Source organism: Vicia villosa, linkage group LG2, assembly GCF_029867415.1.
Source record: "Vicia villosa cultivar HV-30 ecotype Madison, WI linkage group LG2, Vvil1.0, whole genome shotgun sequence".
Taxonomy (NCBI): Eukaryota; Viridiplantae; Streptophyta; class Magnoliopsida; order Fabales; family Fabaceae; genus Vicia; species Vicia villosa.
The window spans coordinates 44235148-44256503 of record NC_081181.1 but is presented as its reverse complement, the minus strand read 5'-3'; the positions used below and the strand labels follow the sequence as shown (position 1 = coordinate 44256503).

General features: G+C 36.6%; 2 protein-coding genes across 2 annotated transcripts; one reads left to right on the top strand and one right to left on the bottom strand.

Annotated features, from left to right (window-relative positions):
• The first annotated feature begins 9640 nt into the window (after positions 1-9640).
• Positions 9641-13585, top strand: LOC131650304 (kinase-interacting protein 1-like). The gene is made up of 2 exons (XM_058920016.1): positions 9641-10204; positions 10327-13585. Exons 1-2 carry the CDS (start codon positions 10111-10113, stop codon positions 13446-13448), a joined length of 3216 nt encoding a protein of 1071 aa, XP_058775999.1. The 5' UTR covers positions 9641-10110; the 3' UTR covers positions 13449-13585.
• A 420-nt stretch (positions 13586-14005) lies between these two features.
• LOC131650305 (protein ecdysoneless homolog) lies at positions 14006-19155 on the bottom strand. Its single transcript, XM_058920017.1, has 5 exons — positions 17785-19155; positions 16581-16907; positions 15692-15813; positions 15015-15178; positions 14006-14666 (listed from the first exon to the last, which is right to left on the bottom strand). The coding sequence occupies exons 1-5, from the start codon at positions 18906-18908 to the stop codon at positions 14487-14489; spliced, it is 1917 nt and encodes a 638-aa protein (XP_058776000.1). The 5' UTR covers positions 18909-19155; the 3' UTR covers positions 14006-14486.
• Between the last annotated feature and the right edge of the window lie 2201 nt (positions 19156-21356).

Below are 21356 nucleotides of genomic sequence, written 5' to 3'. Positions count from 1 at the left end.
GGGACAGTTCATCTTCTTCTTCAGATTCTGATTCTTCAGGATCTTCTTCTCTAGCCTGAAAAGCGTTAGTGCATTTCTTGATATTGGATTTTAATGCAATAGACTTACCTTTCTTTTGAGGCTCATTTGCGTCCAGCTCTATTTCATGACTCCTCAAGGCACTGATAAGCTCTTCCAGAGAAACTTCATTCAGATTCTTTGCAATCTTGAATGCAGTCACCATAGGACCCCATCTTCTGGGTAAGCTTCTGATGATCTTCTTTACGTGATCAGCCTTGGTGTATCCCTTGTCAAGAACTCTCAATCCAGCAGTAAGAGTTTGAAATCTTGAAAACATCTTTTCAATGTCTTCATCATCCTCCATCTTGAAGGCTTCATACTTCTGGATTAAAGCTAGAGCTTTAGTCTCCTTGACTTGAGCATTTCCTTCATGAGTCATTTTCAAGGACTCATATATGTCATAGGCCGTTTCCCTGTTAGATATCTTCTCATACTCAGCATGAGAGATAGCATTCAGCAAAACAGTTCTGCATTTATGATGATTCCTGAAAAGCTTTTTCTGATCATCATCCATTTCTTGCCTTGTTAGCTTTACGCCTCTGGCATTTACAGGATGTTTGTAACCATCCATCAGAAGATCCCATAGATCACCATCTAGACCCAGAAAGTAACTTTCCAGTTTATCTTTCCAGTATTCAAAGTTTTCACCATCAAATACCGGCGGTCTAGTATAACCATTGTTACCGTTGTATTGCTCAGCAGAGCCAGATGTAGATGCAGGTGTAGGTGTAGTCTTTTCACTTTCATCAACCATCTTTTACTGAAGCGTTTTTCTCTTCCTGAATCTTTTCTAAACACGGTTAAGTGCTTGCACCTTAGAACCAGCGCTCTGATGCCAATTGAAGGATAGAAAAACACTTAGAAAGGGGGGGTTTGAATAAGTGTAGCTTTAAAAACTTGACAGATAAAAATAAATTGCACAGTTATTTTTATCCTGGTTCGTTGTTAACTAAACTACTCCAGTCCACCCCCGCAGAGATGATTTACCTCAACTGAGGATTTAATCCACTAATCGCACGGATTACAATGGTTTTCCACTTAGTCCGCAACTAAGTCTTCCAGAGTCTTCTGATCACACACTGATCACTCCAGGAACAACTGCTTAGATACCCTCTAAGACTTTTCTAGAGTCTACTGATCAACACGATCACTCTAGTTACAATCTGCTTAGTTCACTCCTAAGACTTCCTAGAGTATTCTGATCAACACGATCACTCTAGTTCCTTACAACTTAATGTAATCAATTCTAAGAGTTTACAAATGCTTCTTAAAAGCGATAATCACAACTGTGATATTTCTCTTAACGTTTAAGCTTAATCTCACTAAAATATTACAACAGCAATGTAGTGAGCTTTGATGAAGATGAAGATTCTGAGTTTAGATTTTAACAGAGTTTCAGCAAGTTGATATGAGTTGTTTTGGTGCAGAATCGTTAACCTTGCTTCTCATCAGAACTTCATATTTATAGGCGTTGGAGAAGATGACCGTTGAATGCATTTAATGCTTTGCGTGTTCCGTACAGCATCGCATTTAATGTTATACGCTTTTGTCAACTACCTCGAGCCTTGTTCACGCTGTGTCTACTGACGTAGCCTTTAATAGCTTTTAACGTTCCTTTTGTCAGTCAGCGTAGCTTGCCACTTGTACTTTCTTCTGATCTGATGTTTGTGAATACAACGTTTGAATATCATCAGAGTCAAACAGCTTGGTGCATAGCATCTTCTGATCTTCTGACCTTGAAGTGCTTCTGAGCGTGATACCATCTTCTGAGCTTCAGTGCTTCTGATCTCATGTTCTTCTGATGCTTCCATAGACCCATGTTCTGATTCTGCTTCGACCATCTTCTGATGTCTTGCCAGACCATGTTCTGATGTTGCATGCTGAACCCTTTGAGACAAAGCTTCTGAGCGCTGAATTATGCGTACTCTTTATATATTTCCTGAAAGGGAAATTGCATTGGATTAGAGTACCATATTATCTTAAGCAAAATTCATATTATTGTTATCATCAAAACTAAGATAATTGATCAGAACAAATCTTGTTCTAACACGTCTCCCTCTCGTTCCTTTCAAATTTAAATATTATTTTTTATATATATTACTTTTGTTTCCATTAATTGACAATATTAGGCGCTTGGTTCAATGGCGAAGCAAGAGAACTATCCCATGCGCCTGAGTTCGATTCCTAAGGGTGTCGTTCATTTGATTTTTTGAGGTATTTGTTTTCAAAGAATCCAGCGCGCTTGGCTAAACGAAGGTTCACGGTGCACTCTCTATTCCAGGCCCTTGGATGCCATTATTCCTAAATCTAAAGGCTAGATGGCTGCCTCCCCATGGTGCACTTGCAAGAGACTCCCTCATAGGATCCACGCCCAGTCTGTTAGTTTTATTTATTTCTTTTTGGTTTTTGTTTTGTGTTTTTTATTATTACTAATGCAATTAACTCTTAATCATTAGAATTAGTCTATTAAACATAGAATTAGGACTAGTTTAGAATAGTTTAGATTAATTTTCATTATTTAACCAATTAGGATAATATAGGTTTATAATTAATTTAATTTAGTTAATTTAGGTTAGGATTAATTTATCAATTATTTTAATCGATTGCGATGGTTAATAATAGATTATTCAATTTACAATTCCCCTTAAATTAATTAAGTAATATATTCAAATAGGGCTATTTGCTAAGGGTTTTAACCAATTCAATTGGTTACGATGATTAGTAATCCCTCATTAATTCGTTATTCGTTTTAATCAAACCTATTGATTACGATGATTAACGATAAATAATTCATTTAAAATGCAATCAATTTGTTAATGGTTATAATCGAATCGATCGATTAGGATAATTAACAATCCTTCATTAATTTATTAATCGTTTTAATCGAATTAATCGATTGTGATGGTTAGTAATAAAAATAATTCAATTCCCAAATCAATTTAAATAGTCTATTAAAACACATCAATTTGCTAACGGTGATAATCGAATCAATCGATTAGAATAATTAGCAATTCCTTATTTAATTTGGTGATCAAACCTATTGATCATCGCGATTAATAGAACATATATATAATAATCAGGGTTGTACGCCACATCAAAACACAAATCCCTTTCATAACCTACAAATTTCAAAACTGCGATAAGGTAATTCAAAATACCTTACAAACGGCGAATTTCAAAACTGCGATAAGGTAATTTAAAATACCTTCAAACAACCTCATATTAATTCTAAGGCGTACAACCCTGCCCCGAACTACGTAGACTCTGATCCTCCCTAAGGAGGTACGTAGGCACTTGGATAACCAAGGCGAGTCCCCTTCCCCAAAACCTCAATTAGGTTTTAAAATCTCACTTTTCGCCTTATTCATTTTCTTAGCGATAAACCCTAAACCTTACCATAATACCCTTACAAACCTTAAATTCAAAACCTTAGGAAAGGTTTAAGGGTGCCTAACACCTTCCCTTGACCCGAATATAATAACTTACCCAGAATTCTCTTAACTTCGTAGGGTTTCCTATTTGCCCTAGTAGAATAGGTGGCGACTCTAAATCTAAATTTTTAGGGCAGGTTGCTACAGTCAGTACCAATTACAATTACATTTTGTGACAATTAACAGAAAATTAAATTAGCATTTGCATAATAGGTGAATTAGTGTAAGGTGTTGTAGATTATTGATACAGTATTGGAAGCGTGAATTAACATAATGAATTATAACAGAGTTTGGAATTTTGGCAGGAGTTATTAAATTAGTAACAGGCAACCAAAATGGCAGGAATACGTACACATATATTTTAACTGGTAGTATAATTGGAAGTTGATAGGAAATGCATTTAATAGCAGAAGAACTACCTTGGACTATTTTTAGTAGAAGAAAAGATGATATCGATTAAATACTCTAGGAGGGACCATTTCGGGGATATACCGTTAACCGCTATTTTCCTTGTGATGTATTGCGATGTTTGTGTGAATTAATTGGGTTGATTTGTTGTGGTTGAATTATTGTCGTTGATTGGCTGTTGTGATATTGCGATGTTGTGATGTGTTGCATATATTGAGATATTGCGAATTTTGTGACGTTGTAGGAAATTCAAGTGACGAGTAATTATAAATAATGATTGATATATTTTGGTGATGTTGGTGAATGCCTTATGCGACGTTATTTGTGATTGAGTGTGGTTGTTGCATTTCATAGTGTCTCATGAATTGCATGTTGTAGCGACGGCCAGGATTGGCAAAACATCGACGAAGGCTTATGCCTGTTTTAATGCCTCTATTATCTGGCAATTGGCGATGGAGGCTGAAGCCCTAGGTACCACATGCATGATGCATTTGTCGTGTCTCATTCATTTGTTTTGTTGCGACGTTGTATGTGATTATGTGATTGTGATTTTGAATTGGTTGATTGAAATTGAGACTTGAGATATATATTATAACTTGAACCGTATTATACTTTTTATCATGACTTTATTTATATTGTTTGATATCTCACCCTTTGATTGTTTTCGCCGTTGCCTTTATATTGGTAACGTGCAGGTGACGCTAGTGAGTGAAGATTAGCTGCCGCGAGTTGAGTCAGTTGTCGCTCTGATACGTAGCACTCGGGGGGAAAAACGATTGTTTTTTTTATTATTGTTTTAATTGCTAAATTTTATTTAGTTTTGATTTAAATTTTAACTTAAAATTACCGTGCAAAGATGCTACGACTTGGTATGAATATTTATGAAGTTTGATGATTCCGCTGCGAAGTAATTTATTTGATGAAGTGTTTTCCTTTTTAGGATTAAATTAATGTTATAACTTGTCCACTTTTGTTTAAGTGCTATGTATCTATGTGAAGGCAGGTAAGCCGCAAATGTTTTGAATGACGAATATGTGATATCCCAAATGTGTATTGTTTTCTGGAATTTTATACTCTGATTTTCTGTATAAATTATCGGGTAGATTTGGGGTGTTACAAGAGGAACTAGTTACCAAGTACCACTGCTTTGAAGAGCACACATTTCGTCAATCATTGCTTGCCTCCACTCAGGGTGAGATAATGCTTCACCTAGAGTGTTAGGAATAGAAATAGAAGACAAAGAAGACAAACAAGTATACTGCAAAGGGGAAAGACGATGATAACATAAATCAATATAATGTGGAGAAGGATTTCGTGTTTGACGTAAACCTTTACGAAGAGTAATCGAAAGATCAGACTCAGGTTGCGAGATCGGATCTGGTGATGGCGATGGCGTTGGAGGAGAGTCTGCAATGACCTCAGGGACATGTACTGCCTCAGGAATAGGTACGACAGAAGTGGGTTGGCGACACTGATATTTTTGAAATGAGCGGGTAGTGGGAGGGTCAACCGTAAAGCTAGAATGGTGGGGGATAATGGGAAATGGAACTTCCGAAAGAGTTGTAGGAGTACTTTCCTGAAGGGATTTCAGAGTTACTTGGCTAGACTCGAATTATGGAACATACTTAAAGAAGGTAACATCGGATGATACGAGGTATCATTGTAGAGTATGTGAGTAGCAACGATAACCCATTTGGGATCGATGATAACTAATAAAGACACACTTTAGTGATCGAGCTGGTAGTTTATCAAGACTAGGGGAGAGATTTTGTACAAAACATGTAGACCCGAAAACTCGAGGAGGAATTGGGTGAAGAGAAGAGTTTGGAAACAGGATTGAGTGAGGGATTTTATTATTAAGGGCAGATGAGGGAATGCGATTAATGAGGTAACATGTTGTGAGCACCGCATCCCCCCAAAACCGGAGAGGAACATTACCATGGAGAAGTAGGGTCCGATTGGTTTCTACGAGATGTCAATTTGTATGTTCGGCTACCCCATTTTGTTGGGGTGTGTGAGGACAAGATGTTTGGTGCATAATACCATAAGATAATATAAAAATTTGAAATTTTTGGGATAAATATTCGCGTGCATTGTCTTTTCTTAAGGTACGGATAGACAAGCCAAATTGGGTTCTTATTTCTTGATAAAAAATTTCAAAAATAGAAAACAATTATGATTTGTTCTTCATTAAAAATAGCCACGTGCAACGTGAAAAATCATCAATAAAAGCGACAAAATACCTAGAACCAAAGGTAGACTCAGTACGCGAAGGACTCCAAACATCGGAATGAACTAAAGCAAAAGGGGATGTAGCCCGTTTATTGACAAGGTTGGGAAAGTGACTACGGGTATGTTTCCCTAACTAACAAGACTCACAATGTAAACTAGATAATTTAGATAAACTGGACACCATCTTTTGGAGCTTGGGAAGACTTGGATGACCTAACTGCGCATGTATAATGAGTTGAGAATATATGGCAGAGCATGTGGTAGATGACGCAGAGACGTAGTAGAGGCCATGAGACTCACATCTGACGCCAATCTTCTGTCGCGAACTCCGATCCTGTAAAGTAACAATACTATTAGTAAAGGTGATTGAACAATTAAGGGCACGAGTTAACCGACTGACTGAAAGTAAATTAAACAGACAATTAGGTACATATAGGACAAAAGTAATAGAGAGAGACGGTAGGATTTGAATAGTAAGAAACCCTTAGGATTGGGTTTGAGAACCATTTGCGGTAGTTATACTAGGTAAGAAACCAGATGTAGAGAGGGAAGAGAAAAAGACCTTTATAACCGGTAACATGATTAGACGCACCAGAATCGAGGACTCAAGGACCAAGAGGAGATGATTGAGAGAAGAAATAGATGAATTACCAGTGCGCGCAACCGAAGCCGTGGAACCATATTTCTGATTAGTCTTACACCACCTGATAAAATTGTCGTACCTTGGCGTAGGATTTTGAAGTGAAGGTGAAGTCTGCATAGTATCTGGATAATCAATTTGAGCTGCATTTACCTGGCGTGGAGGTATGCTATGCAGCTTCCAGCAACGGTCGATAGTACGCCCAAGACAATTACAATGGTCATACTTGGGACGAGGTTTGGAGTTGGATGACCCTCCTCAAAGGTGATTTTGATTGTTTCCAAGTGATGCAAGGCAGCAGTGTCACCTGGTGTTGGAGCAGCAATAGATGGAGGAGAAACCTGGCCTAACACATGAGGTGTAGCCAAGCGCAACAGTTGTTCACTAACTGTATCATAGTTAGGAACAGTAGTACCTGATAAAATCTGGTTACGAACGGATTCGAGTTCTGATGGTAGACCTTTAAGTGCCATGACCATGAAATATTTACTCTGCTGTTCGACATGAGTTGTTGCATCTTTTGCGTAAGGCATGAGGGTTGTGTAACTTGCTTTCAAGACATCAAGCTTACTTAGATAAGCTTGCACATCCATATTTTCTAACTTCAGTGTGTTGAGTTTGTGAATGACACTGTATAGAGAGTGAATTTCGTTGGAAAAGACTTTCTTGGCCTTTTCCCATACCTCATTACAAGTGGAGAAGGCTTGGTACTGCGCTTGGAGGTTAGGTGCTAAGAAAAACCACAACACGGTACACAGAGAGGCATTCATTTTCTTCCATTTAGCGATTTTGTCAGCTGCAACAACAATCAATTTTGTGGTTAGGTGCTCTTCATATCCCTGACAGCAAAACCACATATCGAGAACACGAGCCTGTATATTTTAGTTGGCTAATCCTGTTAGTTTTTCACATGGGATCAGCGGAACTTTAGTGAACGAGACAGAATCAGCGTCTCCCATAACTTCAACTTAACAAGAACGGGGTTGTTTGAAATGGAGGTAAGATTTCCGCGAGTCGGAAGAAAAAACAGAGACCGAATTTGTGATCAGGGGACAAAATCGAGTGGAAAGGGGAAAAAAAGTTTCGTGAACAATACCGCGACCGTGAACAGTACTAAAGCGATGAACAATGACGGCGGCGCTGATCAGTAATGAGGTAGTTGCCAGAAAAAGCTGGGCAAACCGGAAAGATGACACGGTTTGCAGAAAAAATTTCTCACAGAAAGACAGTAGGTCAACCGGGTAAAACACGGTGAAGAATTTCCTCTTAGTAGACTCTAGATACCATGTTAAGATATGAAAGACTAATAGGCATTTGAATAAAACCGTGTGTCTTGTAAAACACTACGGAGACTTTATTATATATAGAGAGATTACATCTAATTACATAATATAGTCGATGTGGAACTATTCTATATACAAATACTCTTAACACCATATATTTACATATATCAACAAGTTGCTTCACCATCATTTGTGAATGACTTGAGGTCTTCATCCAAAGATCCACTCTTATGTTTCCATCATTGTCTTACTACATCTTCTTGAAACTTAAAATCGATTCTCTTAAATATGTCACGAACTTCTAAATAGGACCTAAAATCATAATCTTGACCATAACTTGCATACAACTAACCATTTTCATACCTTATTTTTCAATCTATGACAAAATAACAATTAATATAAAAATAACCTTAAATAGACCTATGTGTTGCAAATTAAAGAAAATATACAATATAAATACCATGACTAGATACATAGTAGATCACACCGACAATATAATTCAACTTCATAAGCATACAATATAGTTCCACTTCATACACATAATTACAGACAAACGAATGCATACACTATAATTCAACTTCATACACATACATATCCACACACACTCAATACAGTTAAATACATATCCAATATCATTCATTTAACATTGGCTTGCACAATACGATGCAATATGTATACAATATAATTTAAATATGCATCTCGTATAAAAATACGATACAATAAACATTAATACAATCCAATACAATTATGTTAGTTCAATATAGAAAAGATAAGCACGTGATGATCAACTGTTATTAAAAATTAATATTTTATGTTAAAGAATCATGGTGTGTGTAACTTTCAATGTCTTCGCCAACTTTAAAAAACCGCCACTTTTAATATTTCTCTAAAAACAATAAAATACAAGTTGCTTCCACTATAACGTCATATCTTCTTGCTTAAGATTTTTCATTCTTAATAAGAAACTTAAGATTCTAGGGTTTGAAGCGGTCAATTTTGTTTCTAAGGTTGGTGAATTGGATTTTCAATCCTAAATTCAAAATTTGTGTGGAAAAATTTTATTTTTACTTTGCAAAAACCTTGTTTTCATCTTTAATTTTTTTTCATAGTAAAGATTCTTAGTTCAAATAACATTCGTTTATATCAACAAGTCGTTAAAGAAATGTTGAGCTGACTTGCCTTCCACTTGTTGAATTTGATTGAAAAAATTAATATTGTGGACGAAAATACTTACTTTACATTACTATTCACAAAAATTAAAAAAAAAACTAAAATAAATGTGTAAATATTTAAAAATACCACAAATATATTGAATCATTTTATTTTTTGATGGAAATTTTTTTACTCTAAGACGTGATTCAAACGTGACAACAAACACTCTATGAGTATAACCCGTCAAAAAAACAAACACTATAACATAGAAAACGTCGAAAGTCCAAATACAAACAATACAAGTTTTCCTATTTATGTCTATTCCTCAAACTTTAGTAAAAACTTTGTTATACAAATGCTGCTAACTTTCTGTGAGAAAAGTTGGCCACCACCCCTTCACGCTACAGGCTTTTGTGGATTCAAAAAGCAAAAGAGGGAGGTGAACTGGCAAAGCTGGAACAACACATGCCATGCAACCAAACTTCTTTTTTGTTGCTATATTTTATAATATTTAACTTTTTTATTTATTTTCACTGTCACGGTTTTTTCTAGAGGAAAATACTTTTGGACATAAAATTCATGCGAACTTTGCTCCCCTCCATCATCTCATAATTACCACAACAACATCTTTTACACGTTTTCTCTCTCTTTCTCGATGTCTTTCACGATGTTTCATTGAAAATCTTTTTTTTTTCTTCTCTTTAATTCTTCATTATTTTTTTTATATTTTCTTCTCTTGGTCCTTTGCATCATGGTTTCCATGTCTTCTCTTCCCTATCTTTCCATAGATAGAGTAAAAAAGAAACACGCTTTGCATGTTTTTGATTCTCACGCGTTATAGTTAACATCATAAGATCTCAATATCATCATTGACCAAGGAAAAACCAAACATAACATTGAAAAAATGTTGCAGAGAGCAGCAAGCAATGCATATTCATGGTGGTGGGCTAGTCACATCAGAACAAAACAATCAAAATGGATGGAGCAAAACCTTCAAGGTTCATGTTCATCATTGCATGCTCATACTTTGGTTTTAACGTTATATAATAACATAGAGGTTTATGGAATTAGATATGATTTGGTAACATATAGGTTTAACTGTTTTGTATATAAAATGCAGATATGGAGGAAAAGGTAAAGAATGCTATAAAACTCATAGAGGAAGATGGAGACTCGTTTGCGAAGAGAGCAGAAATGTATTACAAAAAGAGACCGGAGCTGATAAGTTTTGTCGAAGAAACATACAAGGCTTACCGAGCTTTAGCGGAACGGTATGATCATATATCGACAGAGTTGCAGAATGCGAACAATACAATTGCTTCTGTTTTTCCGGATCGAGTTCCGTATATGGATGAAGATGAGGAGAATGGATCGCCGAAGACTCCGAAAAAAACGGCGCCGGATCAAGGGACCAAAACAAATGTTCCAAAGCCTCCTCTTAGAGATTTAAAAAGCGTGATAACAGCAGCGGCAGCAGCCAATAAGAAACTTAATCTAAAAAAGACTACGACGCCGTTGGTTGCTTCTAAAGTTCCGAAATCTGGATTAAGCAGAAAGGAGGCGCTTGAAGAGGTTGACAAGCTGCAGAAACAGATTTTATCTCTGCAAACTGTGAAGGAGTTTGTCAAAAGCTCGTACGATAATGCCATCGCTAGGTACTGGGAATCAGAAGAGAAGATCAAGGAGTTACAAGAGAAAGTTTCTGTTCTGCAAGATGAGATCGGAGAAGGTATTGTTATTGAAGACGATGAAGCGCGTCGATTGATGGCTGAAGCTGCTCTTAAATCATGCCAAGAGACATTAGAACAGTTGGAAGTGAAACAGGAAAGATCAGTTGATGAAACCAAAGTTGAATCCGGAAGAATAAAGGACGTTAAGGCGAAATTAGCCTCGCTCATGAATGAGTTTGAATATGATCAGAGCGAATCGAAAGATCCGGGGGTGAAAAGAGATGTAAAAAGTGTAACGGAGCGAAAGGACTTGGAAAAAGAAGAGGGAGAATTGACGCAACAGATACATGATTTGCAGTCACTACAGGAAACTGTTAAGGTGCACTTTGAGGCTAGCTCCCATTCGTCTCTGGCTGCAACAGAAATCGCGGAGAAGATTGATGAGCTTGTGAACAAAGTGAATAGCTTGGAAACTTCAGTTTCATCTCAAACTGCCCTAGTGAATAGATTGAGAACCGAAACCGATGAACTTCAAGGCCATGTTGGAACGCTGGAAGATGATAAGGAGGGTCTGATCAAAGATAAAAATAAACTCAACGATCAGCTGAGAGAAATGGAACAGAAGATGCTTGCGGTTCAAGATCTAAACCAAACTGTTGAAGATCAGAATAGCAATCTCCGGACTCATTTCACCGATGCACATTCTAGTATCGATCGCCTCTCAGTAGAAGTCCAAAATTTGCAGCCAAGTGAGGAGGTTAAGGTAACAGATTCGTCAAAGACACAAGAGAATTCATTAGACCAAAATGAATCAAAACATGAACCTGAAGGGGAAGTTCCATTGAATCATGAAGACAATGTCTTACTGAATGATGTAGAGAAGTCGGAAACGGAACATACTGATTTGTTAAAAGATACGGTAACATCAGATAACAAGATCGAGGTAACTGATGCACCACAAAATGGCATAAACACAGAAAATAATATCTTAGAAACTGAAGGAGGGACTTCAGTGGAAAACAGATCTCCAAAAGAGTTAAAAGAACAAGAGAAGACTCTTAATCCTGAAGATAGTAATGGAAAAGAAACAATAGCTGTGAGTACAATTACAACTACAGAGAATCATTCTTCGGAGAGTTTGGAGAAACTGCAAGAAAATGATGCTGAAAAAGGTTCAACTACGACAGAGAATACTCTTGGAGTTGATCAGAAAGAGCATGGAAAAGATACAGAAGCTATGAGTACAACTCCAACAACTGAAAATCATTCTTCGGAGAGTTTTGATAAACTGCAAGAAAATAATCCTGAGCAAGGTTCAACTAAGGCAGAGAATACTCTTGGAGATGATCAAAAAGACCATGAAAAAGAAACAGTGGCTGTGAGTACAATTGCAACTACAGAAAATCATTCTTCAGAGAATTTTGAGAAACTGCAAGAAAATGATGCTGAACATAGTTCAACGAAAACCAGGAATACTATTGGAGTTGATCATAAAGAGCATGCAACAGCACCAGAGGATGAACCTGATTGGAGACAAATGTTTTTGAATGGAATGCATGATAGAGAAAAAGCTCTTCTAACTGAGTACACTAATACTCTTCGGAATTACAAAGAAGTGAAGAAGAAGCTCGTTGAAATAGAGAACAAAAAACAAGACAAACGCGAGGATTCTAGTTTGCAATCGCAGTTGCATGAACTGAAGACATCAAATTCAATGAAAGATCAAGAAATAAGAATTTTACATCGGAAACTCAGTCTTTTGCAAACAACCTTGGAGGGAAATGAGGACATGACTGACTCAGTTTCGATTCTACAACAAGAAGAACATGACATTGAGAAACTTCTAATAATTGATCAACCTGAATCTACATCAGCTATTGAAGAGAAATTCCGGTCGAATATGGATGAAGTTCTAGAGGAGAACTTAACTTTCTGGTTAAAATTCAGTACAACTTATGCTGAGATACAAAGGTTTGAAACCACTATCAATGATTTGCAAATCGAGGTATCAAAACTTGAGAAAAAAGGAAAGTCTTCAGAAGGTAGCAGTAGCTTAAAGCATAGTCTAAAATCAGATGCGCGGCCGATTTACAAACACCTGACAGAGATTCAAACTGATATAACAGTCTGGTTGGAGAAAAGCGCATTGCTGAAAGAAGAACTACAATGTAGATTCTCGTCTTTGTGTGTCATCCAAGAGGAGATAACAGATGCATTGAAAGCCAGTGCTGAAGACGAGGATTTCAGATTCACAAGCTATCAGGCAGCCAAGTTCCAAGGTGAGGTTTTGAACATGAAACAGGAAAACAATAAGGTTGCTGATGAACTTCAGGCAGGTCTAGATATTGTAACATCACTTCAACTTGAAGTTGAAAAGGCACTTGTGAAGTTGAATGAGCGGTTTGAATTATCAGCTTCAAAGAGAGAAGAAAGTGGACAACTAAGTCAGTCAGAAAGTCGGGCAAGGGTTCCTCTCAGGTCATTTATCTTTGGCGTGAAACCAAAGAAACAGTCCATTTTCTCCTGCATGTCCCCTGGAATGAACAAGAAGCTCAAATCTGCCAGGGATTAGAGTAATGTGTAAAATATTTTCTTAGTTTCCTATTTGTTTGTTTGATGATTCATCTCTTTTTGAGAATTATTTGTATCAATTTCATTGGATAGTGGATTGAGAACTTGACCCTAAAGGAAGAGATTGATTTTCCCTTTATTTACTTGTCTATAACTGTAAGCAGGAAGTATAGCAAAATGCATTATTTGGTTTTTATTCCTCTAAAACTTTAAACTACCATTTGTGATCCTTGTAAAATGGCTGAAATTTGATTGAGCCAGCAACTTATACTTAATTTTCATTACTCTAAAATATGAAATCACATTCAATGATCGTAATTAAGAGTAGATAAACTTTTATTTTAGGGGGGGTTAAGGAAAATATTTTATATAGATACCATACATAATAACAATTCATTTGAATGCCTCTTAGAATGATCCACATGTCATTTCATAATATAAACAATTAGTTAACAAACCTTATCATTTTAAACAACTGCATTGATGGTTGCATGGTTATTTGCAGCTCAATCTAATTAGCATTCGTTGTAAAACTTGCTGAAGCCTAAAACTAATTAATAATATAAAATTTAACCTAGAAATAATGATCTTGCAAGTAAACACTAGCAGTACATGGCAGATACCCCTTCAGTAGGGTTTAATTCATTTGGACCATAACCCAAATTGTGTGTAATAATGAAAATAATTACCATTTCTTCTGATTCACATATACTTGAAATATAAGGTTATCCTATTTCCTAATTTACTAAGCCTCTCTTGCCACTTGTAATACATACAGTCAAATAACTTGCTATATATATTGGATCCCTTGTTTTACATGAAACAAGGTAAGGAAATAAACTGTTAACAAATCGAGCACCAACACCTCCTGCAATTCAACCTCAAGATTAGTCATTCTCATACGCTCTCTGCTGACTAGGTGATCTGGAGAAAAAAGATCCTCGCTAACAGGTTACACAACATCTCTTTACCTGGAGACTACCTCGTTTGAGAATGTATCAACTTTAGAAACCTCGGCAAAAATTCTAGTAACATAGCCTCACTTTCCCTTCTTTGCATCTTGTGGGAACTGCACCCCCAGGAGGCCAAGCAAATTGGATGCAGGACCAGGAAGCCCTTGTTGGGAAGAAAAGGAATCAAGAAGGCTTTGTACTAAATTTACATCCACATCTATAGGAGAAAAGTCCTCATCCATATCTTCTGCAGCATGTGATGTTCCCTGAAAATAATTTTTTTTAAAAGAATCAGTCATATAACAGTACTGACCAAAGTTTGCTAAGAAAATAGAAACTGGACTACCCGCAGGTTGCGCACACCTTTTCCCTCATAAACTTATTCCTTAATTATTGTACAATGATAAAATGTAGCAACAAGAGGCAGATAGTGAATTCATGTTAAAACAAATGGCCAAAATGAAATATCTTTGCATATTTATGACACAAATTATTTTTTTCCCCCTTCCAATTGACCTTTGTGGGGTTTGAATGTTTGATGTCATTTAACCATCCATAAACATTAACATTTAGAATTAGAACATTCTTTACTCGTGCAAACCCAAACAAAATACCTCATCCTTCTTTGGAATTATTTTATCAACACCGACAAAAGTTTTCGGAAGGGTTGTTGGCTTTAGTTGTTCATCCATAGCATTAGAATAAGCCTGTGTGAAAGAATCCTCTTCATCATCATTCTCCTCAGCAGATTCAACCCCTTCATCCTCGTCAGAGTCATCTATATAAGCATCAATAAAACTATCAGAGCCCAAAAGAGATACTAAGATGTGAGGAAGACACAATACTGATCACATAATCATTTATTTGATTGAATTCCAGTAATCAACTAATTATATGCATACTCAAACCTAGGTACCGGTTACGGTTAGCAATATTTCATACAGCTCAGTGTCACAAACTAGTAGTAAGAAATTTTATTGGTCTATGTTACATTGCTCAATAACAAACTTGAGGAGATAACCAATGTCCAACTTTAAACCAAATGGAAGGTCAAACTGGAAAGATGTGAACCCAAGTGTGCATGCATGAATGACATATCACAAAAACATAAATGTGTTAATGTGTTTGTAACACAACTCTTTTACCAATAATCCATTGGCAGAATCAAAGATGAGTTTAACTAAAGCAAGTAAGAGATGATCTATTTAAGTAAAATTTCACAATAATTAGATAAAAAGTTTCGATATAACTATTGAAGAGTACAAAGTAAACACATAAATGAAAATCTTACCAAAGTCCAGGTCAGATGATGATCCTTCTTCGATATTACTGTTGGCAGCTTCACCTGAACAATTCATTACTGATTCCATCTCTTTGAAAAATTGATCCGCATCAAGGTCCACTTCCTTATTCCTTCACAAGTATCCAAGATAAATAGATATCATCATAATGACGTAATATAGTAAAACCAAAATGGTACTAGTGATGTTATTGTTAGAAAATCTGTAATTTAGTTTGGATAGAAAAATTAGATTTTATTGATTTAGCAATTAAAAAAAAAACACTTAATCCCACTTTTGTTGGATGAAAAATGAAAAGTGGAAGATGTCCAGTGACTCACACAAGGAAATGACAAACATAATAGAGAATAAATTAAAAAGGACTTAATAAGCAACATTTTGAGGGGCTGCAATGTCCCTACCAACAGAACCCTTTACACCCCTTCACCTTAGACTTCCCCAGTCCCATATATTTAATTTAACGAGCTCACCCATGATAGACTCCCTTATCATCTCTCCACTCATACATTATATTGTTATAATAATCCATATTCCTAGTCACACAAACATGCTGTTATATCAAATTAACAGTAATTAATTTCGCACAATACTTCATTAGTACTTACTGGTTACTGCAGTAGATAAGTCTATATAATCTGAAATTTAATCTCACCCAAACTGGACAAGTTGACTTGTCCAAATCTCGGTATTAACCAAAAGGTTAGAGATAACGACTTGAATCATGATAAATGTGTGGAACTTAATACATGCTAATGGCCAAACATTATGGAAAAATAAACCTTTCGTGACCCAAATTCTCTAACAGAAAATATTTAATATTCCTAAGCATGCATATCAAATATGTAATACTTGAATGAACATGTATGCAGTGAAACTGACCTGTCTTCAGGAGCTTCAGCACCCTCAAAACTTGACACCTTGTCAACAAATGCTCGCATAAGTTTTGCTACATCACCAGGATTAAACTCATCAGCATTTGAACCATTATCTTGACCCTTTTTTCCTTTCCCTTTATTTTTGTGTTTTAAGTCAAAAAGTTCCATCTCCTTTTGTCTTTCATTAAGAGCAGAATTTAACTCTTCCTCTCCGTTGTAAAGCCAATAATCAGGATCAGATGGAGGAACCTCCTGACCTTTAAATTCGTCCACCGAATATGGTAAAGCAAGAATTTCATCTATGCGTCTAACAGGAGCACTCATCAAGTCACTGCAACAAATTTTCAATTTAGCAAATAGCAATGATAAAATAACAAAAGTCCACTGTTGGAAATTAAAACATATTAAGACTCCACTTCCCGAGTATCTTAGGTTAATTGTTTAGCAAGTAGATTAGTTTCAATGAATCTTAAGAAATACTGCAAGCTTAGTTGATCCCTTTTAAAATGCATTTGCTCATTTATTATCATTGTAATCACTATGTTCTTATAGGATGCTACCGAGTGCAAAGCATAATCTTCAAGCAATTCGGGATTAAATAGCCTTGACTGAAAGAATGACGGTATTCCTCAATAGCATGGGGAAACAAATGGGTATTTGTACTTCGGCGTATTCAGATATGCTACCAATTCCATTAGGGTTTAATGTCTTGAATATACTTTCTATTTTCCTTTGGATTGAGGAGCCACAGACCATATGACACTCTCATCCGAATACTTCTCCTTGTATCATTCTATTACAACACAAGTATAATATTCCTTAACGCCTCATTCAAACGAAATAATAACATAAACAAAAACAACAAAGAACGCTGTCCATCCATTCTAACTGAATCTCTCACCAAGTCATTTTTAACCAAATAAATATTTCTCACCTTAGTAAGGATAACAAAATCCAAGTAAACTCGTGAGCTAAAAACAAATAATATTATAAAGATAATCCAACTTAAAAGCAAGACTTGATTAGAATCAACGTCTATCTTCCAATTCCAACCACAATGAGCATCTTCAACATTAAGACTAATGGTAAATCCAAGGAGTTTTACTAGTATCTATTGGTTCTATATTATTTCATATTCTAACCGGTACAAATGAGTCAATATAAATGGTAAATCATGCATGTGAGTGAAGAAAGATCAGCTCACTAACCTGGCCTTGGAGTGTAGAGAAGTGTTTCTATAATACTCTTGAGCATTCTGCATCAACCTCTGATACTCACTAGAACCCGGAAGCAGCCCTTGAAAGTAACCACTTTTCTCCAAACTCTGCATAAACGCTTCCCAAGTAGAACCCTTCCCTTCAACCCCATCACGCTTCCGTTGCTGATACATCATTTCCATCCCACAAGTAATCTTCAACCCCAACTCCGCCTCCGCAAACTCCTCCCTCTTGTCTCGACTCGGGAGCTCCGAATAAACCTTTGGAGCCCGAAAAGTTTGCTGAACAAGCTGTGCATACATAGCCCTCGACATTTTCACAGAAACACAAACCAACTCTTCCCCTCTCCCTTTCTCCAAGAATTTCTCCAACTTCGCCGCGAATTTCATTGCATCAATGTCCCTGTCGTAGAATCCCTCCACTGCCAAAGAAATCAAGCACGGCTCATGCTTAAGAACCTTCGCAACCGACACCGGAACTCTAGCTCTAACATTATGCATGTTTTTCCTTGCTTGATTAGGGTAATCCTTAATCCGGTTCATAATAGCGGTCTGAACAGGCTCAGAGACGCGCGATTCGGAGTCGGAGGTGGATAGGAAGTTAAGTGAATCAATTAGGGAGGGATTAGGGAGACTGCTACGGGGGATGATGTGGATATGGCCGTTACGGAGAAATATACGATTATCAGAGGTTTCAGGGTTAACCCAGCGAGGAAGATGGAAGGCGGCTTCAATGAGGAGAAACTCGCCGTCGGAGTCCCAGAGGCGGATTGAAAGGGAAGGGAAGTGGGTGGAGATGTGGAAGAGGAGGAAGACGGTGAACCATTCATCGTCGAGGTTGTCTCCGTAGCGAAGGTGGCCGTGGAGGTGAGGGAGGTTTGAGGAGGAAGGGCACTGACAGGTAGGGTTTGGGGGAAGGGAGATAGAGAGGTTGAAGGGCTGGTGTTGCCAGATGTAGTCGGTGGTGAAGGGGGAGATGGATTGGAGGATTTGGAGGTGGAGGGATTGGAGAGTGGTGGTTGTGGTGGTGGTGGTGGTGGTGGGTGAATCGGGGTATAGGGTGTAGAAAACGGTGTCGTGTGATGGTGTGGCGGTGGAGGAAGGAGGAAACTCCATTACTAGGCTAAATGTTGCGACTTCTTCGCTGAAGTTCTTTTTGTTTTGGAGATTTTTCCTGCTGCAAATGAGTGAAATGAATTTCAAAAAATTAAAAGTGATGTTTAATGTGGTTCGTGTATTCCGGCGGAACTGTTGCAGAGTAGACTGCAGTTGAGTGAAGGAGGGGTGTGCGACGGGAAATCGTCGGACTCGGTAGCGGCAGGGCAAGAGCTATAGTGCTATACTAATACTAGTATGATCGAGTGTGTCTTTTAACTTTAAGTTTTAAGAAAAAAGAAACCTAGAAACTGCTAGCAAGTCTTAGGGTCTGTTTGGTTCAAATGAGGGGGAGGGAAGGGGAGGGGATGGATTTTTTGTAATTATATATATGTTTGGTTCAAACGAGGGGAGGGGAGGGGAGAGAAGGGATTTCGTTTAAAAATATGTTTGGTTCACGAGGGGAGGGGAGGAATTTTAATAATAATTTACATTTTTATCTTTGTAATTTTATATAAGTGATATGATATTCAATTGTAAAAATTTCATAAATATTTTCTTGGAAATAATATTTGTATAACTGAGTGATTAAAAAGTCATAACTTATCGCATAATATTAAAAACTTGAGTACACTTGATTCGTATTATAACTCTCGACACAAAATAAATTATGCGTTGACTTTTGAATTATAAAATAAATTATAATAAAAAAATTATAGTAATTATAATTTTTATTAAATAAAAATATAAAAAATAATTTGAAGTTGAGGAATAATTATAATAAGTTGATGGAAGCAATAGAGAAAAAATCACAAAAAAAAAAGTAGGAACATGAAAGAAAATAATATTTTTAAAATAATAAAATAAAACTGGGGATATTTTAGTAAATATATTAATTTAATTATTATTAAAACTCAGATCCCCTCCTCTCCCCTCCGAATCTCCCCGATTCGGGGGAACGCAAAAAGTGTCATTTGGAGGGATTTTGCTCCCCTCCCCTCCTCTCCCCTCCTAAAAATTGAACCAAACACATTTTATTTTAAATATTCCCTCCACTCCCCTTCCCTCGCTTTACCTCGAACCAAACACACCCTTAGGGTGGCAAGGTTCACCCTACAAAAAGTCGTTAAAAAACTGGACAAGTGAGATCAGGCATTTCTATAAAAAAATTTAACTCATGGTAAAAAAAAAATAAGAGTAGACGTTGGCGATCGTACACTTAAAATTCAAAAAAAAAAAAATTTCTTTCCTGACCTCCCTATAGGGTGACCCCAGTGAAAACTCTTAAATACTCATACTTTAGAAATATATTTTCGAAGTAAATTTTTTTCTAAATTTTTCAAGAGTTCGGAAGTGCACTTTCGAAAATATCAAATAGGGGGTGTTTTCGGAGATGCATCTCCGAAAACAATATTTTTTGGTGTTTCGAAAACAAACTTCCGAAATAATGTTTTCCACCTCTCAACAGGTTACCAGTTTTGCGATGTGAAACTGCAAGTGGTTGAAGAAGTTGTTGAAGGATTTCGTAAAGCTTGCAAGTTAAAGGATCTGCAGATTTGATTCAGTGGTAGTGAAATGAAGGTTGATTCATGAAGGTTTTAGATGTGTTTATTGAGATGCTACGGGTTTATGGTGAGGATTAGTTTTGAAGGTGAGTTGAAGTATGGAGAATAAAGTGTAAGGATTTGTGCTGATATGGAGGAAGTTTATGGTGAAGGTTAGACGATGGAAGTGCATGAGAGTTAAAGATTATGTGATGTATTGGTGATGATGGTACGGTCATCAAGCACCGTAATAGAGATGGAAAATATTATTATTTCGGAAGTGCATTTCCGAAATAGCCCAAAATGCCCCTTTATTTCGGAGATGCATTTCCAAAAGCACTTTTTTTTCTTAAAAAAAAAGGTGTTTTCGAAAATGCACTTCCGAAATCAACTTTTTTTCAGAAAAAAGTGATTTCGAAGATGCATTTCCGAAATAAATGGACATTTTGAGATTTTTAGTGCGGGTGACCAAGAAGACTAGGGGGTCTAATAAGAAATTCTCATTTAAAAATTGTAAAATTTTATGTTAGCATATACGTCTGAAAAAAATGAAAGGATATATTAGAAAGTGTGGTTCTAAAAATTTAGATTGCCCATAAAAAAGTATGGGTTAAACGTGCATGTTCAGTCGGCTAATCTGTTTTGCTATCCATTTGTGCATGCTACATCGAACCATTTTTCTTTAAACCGATTTGATAGTGAAAACGAGTTCAAACCAATTAAAATATCCAATGGCTTCCTAGATCTTAATCTCACGTGTAGACCTCATGAAGACCAGAGATGGTAATCGCAGAATTAGACTTTTGATTCCTATGGGAAGGTTGATCACAGACATTCTCATAGAAAAGTCATATAGTTGAGGCATTAAATTTATCTCAGAAGCTAGATGTCATGATTAGCAGTCCTCTAAATGGAAGGAATTTAA

What these genes read in the sequence shown, in the direction of transcription:
- LOC131650304 (XM_058920016.1), top strand. Translation starts at nt 10,111, where the DNA reads ATGTTGCAGAGAGCAGCAAGCAATGCATATTCATGGTGGTGGGCTAGT. An exon ending in GATGGAGCAAAACCTTCAAG is followed by an intron (nt 10,205 to 10,326) that starts GTTCATGTTCAT and finishes TATAAAATGCAG; the next exon opens with ATATGGAGGAAAAGGTAAAG.
- LOC131650305 (XM_058920017.1), bottom strand. Translation starts at nt 18,908, where the DNA reads ATGGAGTTTCCTCCTTCCTCCACCGCCACACCATCACACGACACCGTT. An exon ending in TCTCTACACTCCAAGGCCAG is followed by an intron (nt 16,908 to 17,784) that starts GTTAGTGAGCTG and finishes AATTTGTTGCAG; the next exon opens with TGACTTGATGAGTGCTCCTG. An exon ending in ATCATCTGACCTGGACTTTG is followed by an intron (nt 15,179 to 15,691) that starts GTAAGATTTTCA and finishes ATGCTTATATAG; the next exon opens with ATGACTCTGACGAGGATGAA.